The sequence below is a fragment of the Meleagris gallopavo genome, chromosome 2, assembly GCF_905368555.1.
Source record: "Meleagris gallopavo chromosome 2, MGAL_WU_HG_1.1, whole genome shotgun sequence".
Classification (NCBI taxonomy): domain Eukaryota; kingdom Metazoa; phylum Chordata; class Aves; order Galliformes; family Phasianidae; genus Meleagris; species Meleagris gallopavo.
In genome coordinates, this window is record NC_139405.1 from 65894714 (window position 1) to 65907647 (window position 12934).

A 12934-nucleotide genomic window follows, 5' to 3' on the forward strand; every position below is an offset into this window, starting at 1 on the left:
CACTTCTTTCTTATAGCCCCCTTTTAAATACTGAAAGGCAGTTACCAGGTCTCTCCAGAGCCTTCCCTTCTCCAAGCTGAACAGCTCCAGCTCTCTCAGCTTGTCCTCACAGGGGAAGTGTTTCATCCTTTGAACATTTTTTGGCCCTCCTCTAGATCCTTTTAACAAGTCCATGTCTCTCCTGATGCCTGAATGTGCCTGAATGCATTCATCAGTCTGAACTGATAAAAATAATAGAGATGCCTGAGGCTGGAATATAGCTTTCCAGTCAGGTCACACCTAAAATGAAATATCTTTGTATTCTCTGTTAAATTTTACTTATCTCATAATACCTGTTTTCACAGAAGTACAGTATTACTCATTCACAGCCTTTCTGTTGTGCTGGCTGCTCCAGCAGGGAGGTGCTTGATGTGTTGCCACTCATAAGCTGGCAAACACACTAGTCCAAACCCTTCATATAGCACTATGCACACTAGGTTAATCTTAGATACAAATTGAAATGAGAGTGACAAGATATCACATAGCCATAATGGGAAATGTAAGGTAACTATAAATAAATAAGAAATAATACTGCTTTTGAAATATGCTGCACATCTTCTTGCTTCAAACAAATCTGTTGTCTGTGAATTTGAATTTGAACCTGAGTGAAGAAATGTTTTCCAAACTCTGAACAGTATTGACCTCTGATGGGCTCTTTGAAGCCGCTAGCTATGGGATTATCTGAAAACTGTGTAGTGCTCTGAGACAGGGAGACAGCAAAGATGCACTTAAATGATTTTTTCTGCAGTGCACTGTCAAAAAAAGGAGGGGGAGGAGCAATTCATATTACCCACAGAACTGCAGATGATAAGGAAAGTCAATGTATTATGGTGTTATACAGGTTGTTAGGAAAGGAGACTTTTTTCTCCATTTTTTCTTTTTTAGCGTGCAGTGTTAGACTGTAAGAAGAGCACAGTGTTGAGTTTGATTTTCCCCCACAGTTTAATAACTTTTAAATATGGCATCATTATAAATGGCTAGCTTATAAATTGAAAATGAAACCTACATGGAGGCCTGGAGAATAATTGTGATTAGTAGCCTACTTGCCTGGGTCTTTTGTTACTTTTTCAGTAGAGAATAAAAAGGAGTTTGTTCTCTTCTTTGCTCTTTCTTTGTCTAAAAGAAGAAGAGAGCAAACAAACAAGCAAGCAGAAAGGTTCCTTTCTTGGTACAATATTTCATCTCCATAGCAAATGATGATCTCTCTAAGTGGAATTACATGGTAAGCTTTCAAAAGTAAACAAAGGAACTTTGCTTACCTGGAAAACTTTCCATCTCACTTATTTCTAAAATCATGTGAACACACAAATTTTCTTACATCTTAAATGCTTTTATTTGTGTACAAAATGTTATAATTTATCAATATTATGCAGCAAGGTATTGCACACATTCACACATACATTCCCTCCCCCCAACACATACACAGGTACAAATATAACACAAAAACCAACTTTCTTTCTCTCTGTCCTTCAGAAAGGCAACACTGTTTTGGCAGATCAGCAGCTAGAAATAAGGTGCTATAATTAAGCAGTATCAGAACATCTTCACTTTACCAATGTGATGTGCAAAATTTATGTACAACCACATTTTTTTCCCACAGAACTGAAAAGTTTATACCCTGAACACTTTCAAAGATACAAACATGTATAAAGTGCTAATATTTAAGCATGTTTTCAATGACTTCACAACAGAGTTTGAAGTTTCTAACAGGCACTGTAATAATTCACTAAGTGGATTGTCACTTGGTGCAGTACTACAAAAAGAAACGTCACTCAGACATCGCTAGGGGACCGGGAGCGAAAGGACACTTTAGACTGAAAGCAGCCACAGAAGAGAACCCACATGGACCTCTGAATTTCTTGGTTTCTGTAGGCATAAATAATAGGATTGATCATGGAGTTGTAGGTAGCAGGTAGAAGCGTGGCGTAAGTGTACACAGAAGGGTAGTTGGGATCCCCAACCACACAGTAGATGGCAAAAGGTAGCCAGCTTGCTCCAAAAGTCCCAAGAATTATAGCAAGAGTAGACACTCCCTTTTTGGTAGCAACATAGTGTGATGCAGTCAGAAAATGTTGCTGGAGAGCTATCTGATGGGCATGTCTGCAGACTATTTTACAGATTTCAATGTAGAGATGGAGCATGATGATAAAAATGAGAAAGAAAGAGGCAGACAGCAGAGTCACGTTACTCTTGGTCAAGGGTTTGACAACGCTGCAGGCAGCGTGGTCATGGAGGCAGTTCCAGCCCAGGACTGGCAGCAGCCCCAAGCAGAGGGAGACTCCCCAAGTGCACACCAGCATAGTGTGGATGCACAGCACCGTCCTCTCTGAGTAGTAGGTGAGAGCATTGTAGAGGGAGAGGTAACGGTCGACCGTGATGGCCAGCAAGCTACTCACAGAGGCAGTGAAAGAGGCAACGAGGAAGCCCACAGTGAGGAGGCTGATCGTCTCGGAACGGATCACATACTGGAAAACAAAGTTGAGGATGAGGCCGATCCCGGCCAGCAGGTCGGCAGTGGCCAGGCTCCCGATGAGCACAAACATGGGAGTGCGCAGGGTGGGTGAGTAGCAGATGATGGCCACCACAATGGCATTCTCGCAGGCGATGGCGGTTCCGGAGACGCACAGCATCACATCCCAGGGGTTGATGGCGGTGGGCACAGGGGGCCGCGATGCCAGCTCCAGCGAAGCATTGCCGGCACGGGCGGGCAGCCAGGGGACCGCAGCCGAGCTCTCGTTCAGGGCCGCCGTTGGCTCCATCGCCGCCGGGGCCGCGAGTGCAGGGCAGTAGTTGTGAGCGGAGGTGCGGCGGGGCGCGGGGCGCGCATGCCGGGCGGGGCCGCCGCCCTGTCCGTGGTGCCGACCACCTCTGTCCGTGGTGCTGAAGCGCTCTGTCCGCGGTGCTGAACGCCGCAGCCCGCGGTGCCGCGCAGCTCTGCCCGTGCGCTGCCCCGCCGCCCAAAGTTTCCCCGCCGTCCCGGCCGCCGCCGATCCCCGCGCTCCGCTCGCTGCGGCTTCAGCGGCGGCTTTGGCGGGAGCGGGCAGCCGACGGGGCGGGCCGGGCAGCGCGGGGCTGACGTAAATGGCGGCCCGCCGCCGGGGGCAGGGCGCTCGCCACCAGCCCGCCGCCGGCTCCTGAAGGGGCGGGGGCAACCGCCGCCGGGGGCGGGAGCGGCTCGATGGGTAGGCGGGGCGCGGAGTGTGGGCCCGCCGGCGGGGTTGGTGGGCGCTAACGGGTCGGACGCGCGCGGTGCCGCCGTGCTGAGAGCGGGCCCCACACGGCGTGCGTGCGGGGGAAGAGGCGCCGAGGGCTTCAGAGTGCAGCCCTGGGTCGGAGGTTCTTCATTGTCGCAGTGAAAAAGAGACGCGTTTAATCACAGCTCCCCTCCGGCTCTGCCCTCTCATGAATGTACAGAGGCTGCTGAACAATCCCTTAGGCAGCGGTGAGGTCGTCCTGGTGTTCCCTCGTGTATTCCTTGCACCCCGTTTTTCACAGCTCTTGTGTATGAATGCTCTCAGTCCCGCACTCTGAAAGGTTCGGCACTGGACTGGGGCTATGGGAGCATAGGAATGAAAGCTTGCTGTTGTGGCTTGCTCAGGAGGAACAATGTTCCTCCTCTCTTTCATTTCCCTCTACTTCTTTGTCAGGACAGTTCTCTGCCTCGAAAACTAGCTGCAGTGTGTTTATAGGAAAAATATGGTGATGCACTCACTATACTGGCTCTGAACCTGGCTGTGAGCTTTGTGTGCTGTTGAATATAAATGTTGAAGAATAGTACTCGAAATTGCTGTGCAAGAGAACCCCTAGCCCAGAGTTAGCAATCTGTTTACAGGCACGAACACCTGTACTGCATTCCAAGGGACCTTCTCTGAAGTATCTTAATAGACAAAACCAAGAGTAATTAACTACTCCATGCCATGCACTATCACAGCCAATAGCAAACACATGCAGCAGGCAGTGCACGTCTTTGACAGAGTGGCTTTTTTTGTTATTAAGGGAACAAGCCAAAAGGTACCCAGGTCTGGAAGAACATGTCCTATACCTACTAGTCAGAAGAATGTGGAAATACAATTACATCTTGGTTATTGGAACACCATGCAAACCATTTAGACACGATTTTGGAAAAATCATTGGAAGAAGATGTGCTTACCGTCTTTGACAGTTCAAATGAATAAGGCACACAGGCCTTGGCACATTAAAGGCAAACACTTTTCAAGGGAATTAGAATGTCAGTTTTCATTATATCAAATACTGGTCTGCATTCTGAAGGATAAATACTATTATCCAGACAACCTGTGGACACTTTGTATTTCTGCAGACAAACCAGGGCATTGCTTCCAAGGATTTCTCAACACAGAGTCTCAAATAATTTAGTTTAGAAGTTTAGTCTGTGCTATCTTTAAGGGCTTCGTTTGGTCATGTCTGAATATCTTTGAGGAAGATTGGGCAGCCTCTCCAGGCAACCTGTGCCAGGGCTTCACCCTCACTATAAATACTATATTTCCTTTTGTGTAGTTGGAATTTCCTTTAATATAACTTGTGCACACATTCCTTCCTCCTGTTTAGTGTCCCACACATTCTACTATGCCTAAGCAAGAGTTACAATATCATTTATAACTGCAGCAAACTCAGTGCTAAAGATTTAATAAAGATTTGCACATCTACATGGCTAAAACACTTAGTCATGTATCCCCACTATAGTACAGAAAATATAGTGTTACCTTATTCCTTTTTGCTATATAGAGGACAAGATGCTTATGTCAACATCAGCTTGGACTGAAACTAAGACTGAGAACACTGGCATACTACTGCGGTAGTGGATGCTACAGAGGAGAGTGACAGAGGCAAAGAAACATCTGAGGTAGAGTACAAATTTGGAATTGCTCAGAGGAAATCCTTCAGTCTAGTCCCTAGACAGAGATGGCTTATTGCAATGTGAATTAAAGTGACTACAACAGAATAAATTGCTCCAAGCAAATTTCAATGTGGATTTTAAAAGATACTATTCAAACTTAGCAAGTAGGTTTGCAAATATGAACGAGGCATGTTCCAAAACAAAACAGCAAAATCTGTAGCACTTTGTGGCATTTATAAAATGAAGAGAGAAACATGTAATTCATCTGCTTTTCAGTAATGAAATGGGGTGTGAAACTTCTTGGTTGTAGGTGATTTGTCAAACCTATTACTTCTGGGAAACAGATGTGTGACAGATACTTTCTGTAGTAGTCTGTATGTTATGAAAGTGTGAGAGTCCAAAGGAGGTCTACGAAGATGGGAAAGGGTCCGAAGAGCAAAATGCGTAAGAAGTGGCTGAAGTCCCATGGTTTGTTTGGCCCAGAGAAGAGGAGGCTGAGGATATTCTGAGTGCATCAGTCTCTTTACCCCATGTATTTCTCTAGATTTTAACCCTTTCAAGAGGAGGATGTTTTTACAGCCTGTGTCATGTTCTTATGCACTGCATTTTGTGAGCACTGCTCCACGTCTTTCCCAGCCAAATTCTTCACAGTGCCAAGTGTCATTTGGGATAAATATTGACCAACTCCTACTTAAATAAATGGTTACATTTCTCCAGGAATTATGTTTCCAGAACTATTGCTAAAGATCTTTTATCTTCCTAGTGCAGCTTCTTGCATCAGACATTCCAAGATCACTCATCAAAAGGTGAGCCTCTGCTGTGGAATTAATTTTAATTGTTTGTAGTAAGAAGGGGATTCAAAAAGTAGGTAAAGATGTCATAAAATATCCAGGTTTTGAGCCAAGTGCATTTCATTACTGAAAACTTAATAATATTAAGTTCCAGTAGGCAGTCATTCAGAATAACAGTTAGCCTATAGAAAAAGTACAGAAACAAAACATTTCCTTACTCCTTAAGGCAAAAGGAGGGTGAGTACACATAGGGTATATAAATGAGGTTCTCCAGCTGGTTTTTCCTGCAGTTGCATTCATTTAATATGTCAACATAAGAGCAGTGGGGAGAGAAGATAAATGTCTCACATTATTATCAAGGTGTTTTCACCCTGACTTCCTATCTGAGACTGGATCCACAGATGTCATGGGAGAATCCAAAAAAAAAAAAAAAAAAAAAAAAAGCTATGTTCTGACAGTACACACCTATACAGAATGTATAATATAATTAAAGATTTATCTTAGAAATTTTCTGAAAGTTTAACAGAATTAGAAAGTTGCTGAAATAAATGGCCTAAAAATCTTTGCTTGAATTCTTCCATCTGTTCTTAAAGCTGAGCAATATTGCAGTGTAATTTTAATCTGTGATTACTTAATTTCAGTTAACTATGGATTATTTTGATAGCTGATATTCTTTTAATGATTAATAAGTAGGCTGACTAAATGTTAAGTATTATTAAATGTGCTTTACATAGCATGAGTTGGAACAAAAAAGCCCTTCAAAAATTTATCTTTCCAATAACATGCTGAAAATATTTAGGAGTCATTTTTCTTCTGGCAACATAAAGAAACCTTAAAATAAAAGAGGGAGGAGAGAGTAGGGATAACACAGATGGTAAACTAAGCAGTGCTGACATTTTAGAGCTTTCTATACAGCTGGTGAGAAAAGATGTTTTAAACACTTAGGAATGCATTTAGGCACATCTTCAAGTTTATCAGTTTCCTGACTTGGCAAACTCAGCCATATCACCTGGTACTGCTGATGATCTCATTAACATTACTCCTATCTGACTGGTCAGATTTAGGCAGATGTTCACCTGCAAACACTTTGCATTACAAAAGCCACTGACAAAATGAACTGCAGAGAGATTCAGCTGAATTTTAGAATTTAAATTTGATCCTACATAATTCTTTTTTCTTTTTCTTCCGCAGATTCTGTTTCTTATGTGGTTCTTGACTATGCTTCTTGTTGAGAATGCTCTGTAGGTTCAGTCCTCTTTGACCAGTTTTCAGCTGCTTGTCTTCTTGGGCTTTTACCAAGGTAAGATCTAGAGCAAGATCTAGAGCAGTCAGTCTACTAGCATGCCTGTAAATTATTCTGCTTGTGCGTGGTGCTGTACGTGAGCACAGAAACGCAACTTTGATACTTTTACTAGCATGTGCTAGGGATGAAAGTCTTTTCTTATTCAGTTGCGTTTACAAAGCTGTCAAAGCAGTGTTTCCTCTATGGATTTTGGGGGAGCTTTTACTATGTTGTTCAGTCTCTGAATCTCTAGCAGAAAAGAAAGGGACAAGTGTCATGTAGACAGGTTATATCCGCTTTAAGTAGTGTAATAAATGCTTAATGTCAAGTTTCAGGTTGAAACTTAGGTTGGAACCTGAGGAGTTCTTGAACTATCGTGTGGGTTTGTTTTTTTTTTTCATTAAGAAGAAAATGTAACTGGTTATGTGCAGAAATATAGAAGCACAGGTAACACTTTCAAGAGGTTTAATTAATGGTTTTCAAAGGGCTTTACAACAGCTTAAAGCTAAATAATGAAGGAGGTCACCCTGGCCTCTGCCCTGGGACCACATCTTAATGTTCATGACTTGGAGACATTTATTCTCTGGGGGTTCTTGAGTGTTCTATGACTCACGTAATCTTATATAGATGATAGATGAGTGGATGGTGAGGTGGTTTGAAAACTAGCTGACAGGCAGAGGTCAGGGAGCTATCATCAGCAATTCAAAGTCTGTTTGGAGGCCTATAACTAGCAGTGTTGCCCAGGGACTGGTGCTGAGTCTAGTCTTGTTGAACATCATCAAGTTTGCTGATGATACAAAGCTGGGAGGATTGGCAGACTCACCTGAAGGCTGTGCTACCATTCAAAAAACCTGGACAGGCTGGAAAGGTGGGCAGGGAGAAACCTGATGAAGTTTAACAAGAACAAATGTAGAGTCTTGCACCTGGGGAGGAACAACTTCATGCATCAGTACTGGTTAGAGGATGATCTGCTGGAAAGGAGCTCTGTGGAGAAGGACCTGGGAGTTCTGGTGGACAACTGGTGTGGCTAATCATGCTAGTGGAATCCTGGGGTGTGTTAAAAAGAGTGGCCAGAAGGTCAAGGGAGGTGATCCTCCCCCTCTATCTTGCACTGGTGCGGGCACATGTGAAGTATTGTGCCCAATTTTGGGCTCCCCAGTTCAAAAAAGACAGGGATCTTCTAGAAGGAGTCCAGTGAAGGGCAAAAAGATGACAAAGGGTCTGGAGCATCTCCCCTATGAGGAGAGGGTAAGTGAGATGTGTCTATTCAGCCTGGGGTGGAGAACACTGGGAGGAGACCTGATAAATATTTATAAATATCTAAAGAGAGGTGGGATGCAAATAGACAAGGCTAGGCTCTTCTCAATGGTGTGTAGTGGTAGAACAAGGAGTAATGGCCTAAAACTTGAACATAAGAAGTTCTGTTTAATGTGTGGAAAAATTTCTTTACTATGGAAGTGACAGAGCAGTGGAACGAGCTGCCCAGAGGGGTTTTGGAGTCTCCTTCTATGGAGATATTCAAGACCTGTCTGGACATCTACCTGTGTGACCTATTGTAGGCTGCCTGCTTTAGCAGTGGTGTCGGACTCAATCTCTTGAGGTCCCTTCCAGCCCATGCAATTCTGTGATTATAGGACACAATGAATATGAAAGTGATCTACACCTCTGTATTGCATGCCACGTATCTTTCAGTCTGCTTCATCAGGCAACCAGACTAAGGGCTTCAGAGGAACTGACTTAGTTTCCAAATAACATCTGTAGGTTACATATGGATGCTGAAAGTGCAGCACATTGGTTTGTACATAGGCCATTAGGAAAAGCACAGTGTAGTTCACCTTTACTGAAAAACACGTTCTCTGTTCCACTCTGCATTACTGTGGATTAGTGGTGAGTGTACTGAAGTAAGATATTTGCAGCTTTTTCTTTCCTTCTTTCTTGCTCTGATGAGGGAAAGAAACTATCAACAGTAAATTACAGAGTGGTTTGGGTTGGAAGAGACCTCAAAGCCCACCCAGTCCCATCTCCTGCTGTGGGCTGGGCTGCCATCCCCCAGCACAGCTGCTCAGGGCTCATCCAACCTGGTCTTGAGCATCGCCAGGGATGGAGCACCCACAACTTCTCTAGGCAGCCTGTGCTAGTGCCTTACTACCCTAAGATCTAAACTGAAAAGAGAATAAGCTCAGCACCTACTTTGACCTTGGTGGAACTGTTGAGGGATGGGATGAGGGAGGCTGTGCAGTCTCAAGGCAGCAGAAACCTCTGAATGCACAGGATCTGCACCAGAACTCTCTCCCTAAACCCAATATTATTTTTTAAAAGACCTAAGCAGTGCTTTTTTTTTTTTTTTAAAAAAAAAAAAGGGAAGATTTGACCAGATGCAGCCATCCTATTGACTAAGTTATTCCCTCCCATACTCCACAACTCTCAGAGGAATAAACTACTACATACCCTATCAAATATTTGGATAAACAACTGCATGGCATTAAAGAGCTACTGTTTGTAATGTAGCAGCAATCCGTTGAGAAGTGACCAAAATCTACATCTTTCCTCATCTTAGAAGGCCACAGGCATTTTCTCTTTCATGTGCTTGCTCTGGTCCTTCTCCACACAGTCTAAATATAAAATAACCATGCTTAATCCCTAATAGGTGAGTGTCCAACTGGCCTTTAATGCCCTCTGTGCTAGAATTTGCCTCATCTCCATAGGCAATTTCTTTCAGGGCTCAACTAACCTCTCAAATTGCACAGTTTTATCCAAGAAATGCTGGATGAATGGTCTTGTCTCACTGAAGTTTACAAGACCATAGACATTGTAGAAAAACTTGTATTGAAAAGTCACCAAAGAAAACATAGAATCTGGTAGATAGTGGCAAGAAAATGGATGTGAAAATACTGAAGGGAGAAAGGCTGCACTGACAGTGGTGAGACCCAATGGTAAGGCAGAGACAAAGCCAGTGGGAATGTTGCTCAGGGTGCTTGGTCTGGGATTTAGGCATCATGGGCACAGATCCATGCATCACAGCCAAATGTATTATACGGCAAATTAGGCATTACTTAGAGACATTAATGATTCATACTTAAGCCAATAGTACCTATGATTCTTATCATGTTTCATCCTCTATGTATTTTGAGTGCTCTAAATGTGATAAAGTCTTTAAAGAAATATAGTTTCATTTTTCTTGATGTGCCTGCTTGACAACGCTTAGCAAAGACATTTCTAAGAGAACGAATTAAAGTAACTTCAAAACAAGTCTGTTATTGCTCAGCAGCCTGGGTTCCTGCCAGCAGGAAACAAACTGATGATTCTTCAGTTGTAGTAAATGAGAATTGTAAATTCTCAGCAAATGTTGATTTGGTGTGTTATTTTACTTACTTTTTTTTTTTTTTTTTTTTCCCCAGAGGTGTCAGCTCTAGTATAGAAGCAATTTAAATGTAAAGGTTACAGGGTTGAAGTCATAGTGTTTACAGGGCAGAACTGAGGGATGTGTACAGCTGCATTTCTGAAGGTAGAAGGAACAGCTGTGAAAAATCCACGGGTAAAGCAACACTCAGGTTCTGGCATGCAGCAAAACCCATTGCCTACTACCACCATCACCCCTTAAGTGAGGATGCACTCAGCTTGGCTCAGTAAACACAGCGACAGAGCCTCATGTACATTTTGCCCCATACGTGGCAGTATCCTTATGTTTGTCTGAAAACAATGAACCCTCTTAGTGATATAGATTATAAATTAGTGGTTGTTCAGGAAGAGGGATGATTGCTATCAAGCAATCCCTGTATTCCTGTGAAGGGTTATATTTCCTGCAATGACCACTACAGTGACATTTATCTATATGCTATTAGAGGTCAGTTTTCACTAATTCCCAAAGTCTCAATATGTTGGCAAAACAAATTTGAAACACCATGTTGGAATATAGAGAGCTTAAAAATGAAAGTATGTTTTGAGTCATTAACGAAAATGACAGTTTGGAGATCAGAAAGCAGCAGTTTTCTGAAGCAACAGTGAAGAGGTGCAAGGTAAGGTGAGTGTCAGTACTTTATGAGCTGTTCATGCATGTGCTAATTGGTAGCATCTAGTTTTTATCTAATCGAGGAAGTGTGAATATATGCCATATAAATTACAAATCAATTGCTTTCTACTACTGTCTCAAAGATAGCAGTGTGGCAGGAGGCAGCTGAGCTGCTCCTCTGGTACAACTTCTTGGGAATGAACCCCTGCAAAAGGGGCAGTCTCCACAGCACCATTCCCATTGCCAAGTTCCCTGCAGCAGCCAGGCGAAAATACAGCAAGCTTCACTTGCATCCAGTGAACTGACTTTGAGTATCTAAAAATAACAGGTCCTTTTTTTTTTTTTTTTTTTTTTTTTAATCCAGAAAGTGCTATATTCAGCAAGAGATAATTTGATGGTAAATTACACTGTGACAAAGAAGAGTTAATCACTGACCTAAAAATTAGCTGTTGCCTAGGTATCCCTGGTCAGGCTCTGTTGACATTTATGTTGTGCAAACAGAATGCAAAACCAACCAGGCAGATATATATTTATGTCTGGCCATTTTATGGCCAGTTTTCCAAAGGCTAAAGTAATGACCAGGAATATAAATTTACTGGTGAAAATGCTGATGCCACCTGGATATCTTTCAAATTCACTCTGTGGCTGCCCTTGAGGATTCAGCTTTACAGACATTTTAAAAAGCTCAAAATAAACCCTCAAGCCCTGCACAGTACACTTTACTGGGGAGAAGCTATCCTGGTAAGATTCCATAATTCTATGGACAGATAGGATGGAATCCTGTGCACCCTTCACTGGTGGCTGGTGACTGTTCATGGCTGGGGAGCAAGAGAGGTTGAACTAGGTGATCTTTAGGGTCCCCTTCAATGTAAGCCATTCAATTCAATGAATTCTATGAAGATGCAAAGTTAGCTCTCTCCACTGAATGTGACATGCTGAAAACCTAGCTGATGTGGGTAGAAGGTAAATCACATTACAAAAAACATACATTTTTCTTTCTTTTTTTTTTTTTTATGAGAAGAGATGGATGAGCATCCCTGTGTAGAAAAACACATTTCTCCAAAGCATTTGACTTCGAACTGCGTGACATGCTGTTTAAATATTTGTGTAATGTGGTGTTAACTGGGCATGCAGTGGAGGGCTGATAAACAGACTCGCAATCAGATGGCAACTAGGAATGCAGGGGTGAAGAGGGGAAAGTCAATGGCTCTTGCTGTTGTTGATGTCTCCTAATAATTTTTTCTTTTTTTGAATCATCTACCATCAACAACCCAGAAAAATGTTAAGCAAAAAAAACAAACCCACAACTGTTCAGAGGCAGCATGAAGATTAGTAAATCTGTAATGAGCAGAAAAACAAAGTACTTTTCTAGGAGAAGTGGGATCACCTGGTTGAAAGATTGCAAATTGATAAAATGCATTTCAATTACAATTAAAGGCCAAGTGAGCCATTTGGGAACAAATTGTAGAAGCTCAACCTAGAGAAGGAAGCCGTTTTATGGAAGATGCAACTTAGAGGAGTGGGGAGTTGGCACAGCCACATTTTTATCTATGTTATGGGGGAAAACTTGCTTTGTTAAAATATAAATTAACAGTCATTTTAAAGACGTGATAAGCCAGGCTCTGGGCAGTGTGGAGGAATGAGTAGGACTAAATTAGATGAGTGCACTGAAGTGGTGGGTCTTTCCAGCTCTTGAGTTTCTTTAAGAACCGCCTGGACGTGGGTCTAGGCACCCTACTCTGGTTGTTGGTGCTTGGGCAGGGATTGGATAGATGGACCCAGAGGTCCCTGCCAACCTCAGCCATCCTATGATTCTGAGTCACTTCATACCTTTCCCATCAGTTCTGCAATGACACCAATGCTACAGAATGCTCAGATAGCTTCATTTCTGCATCAAGGCAGTAGTCTTCAGACCTCACTCTTCAGCTTCAGCTGCTTTCAGCAGGCAGCTTTTCCTT

The 12934-nt window shown here is 42.8% G+C and overlaps 1 protein-coding gene across 1 annotated transcript; it reads right to left on the reverse strand.

The window, feature by feature from the left end:
• Positions 1–1348: 1348 nt before the first annotated feature.
• On the reverse strand, positions 1349–2798 carry GPR6 (G protein-coupled receptor 6). The gene has a single exon (XM_010707484.2). It carries the CDS (start codon positions 2796–2798, stop codon positions 1812–1814), a length of 987 nt encoding a protein of 328 aa, XP_010705786.2. The 3' UTR covers positions 1349–1811.
• Between the last annotated feature and the right edge of the window lie 10136 nt (positions 2799–12934).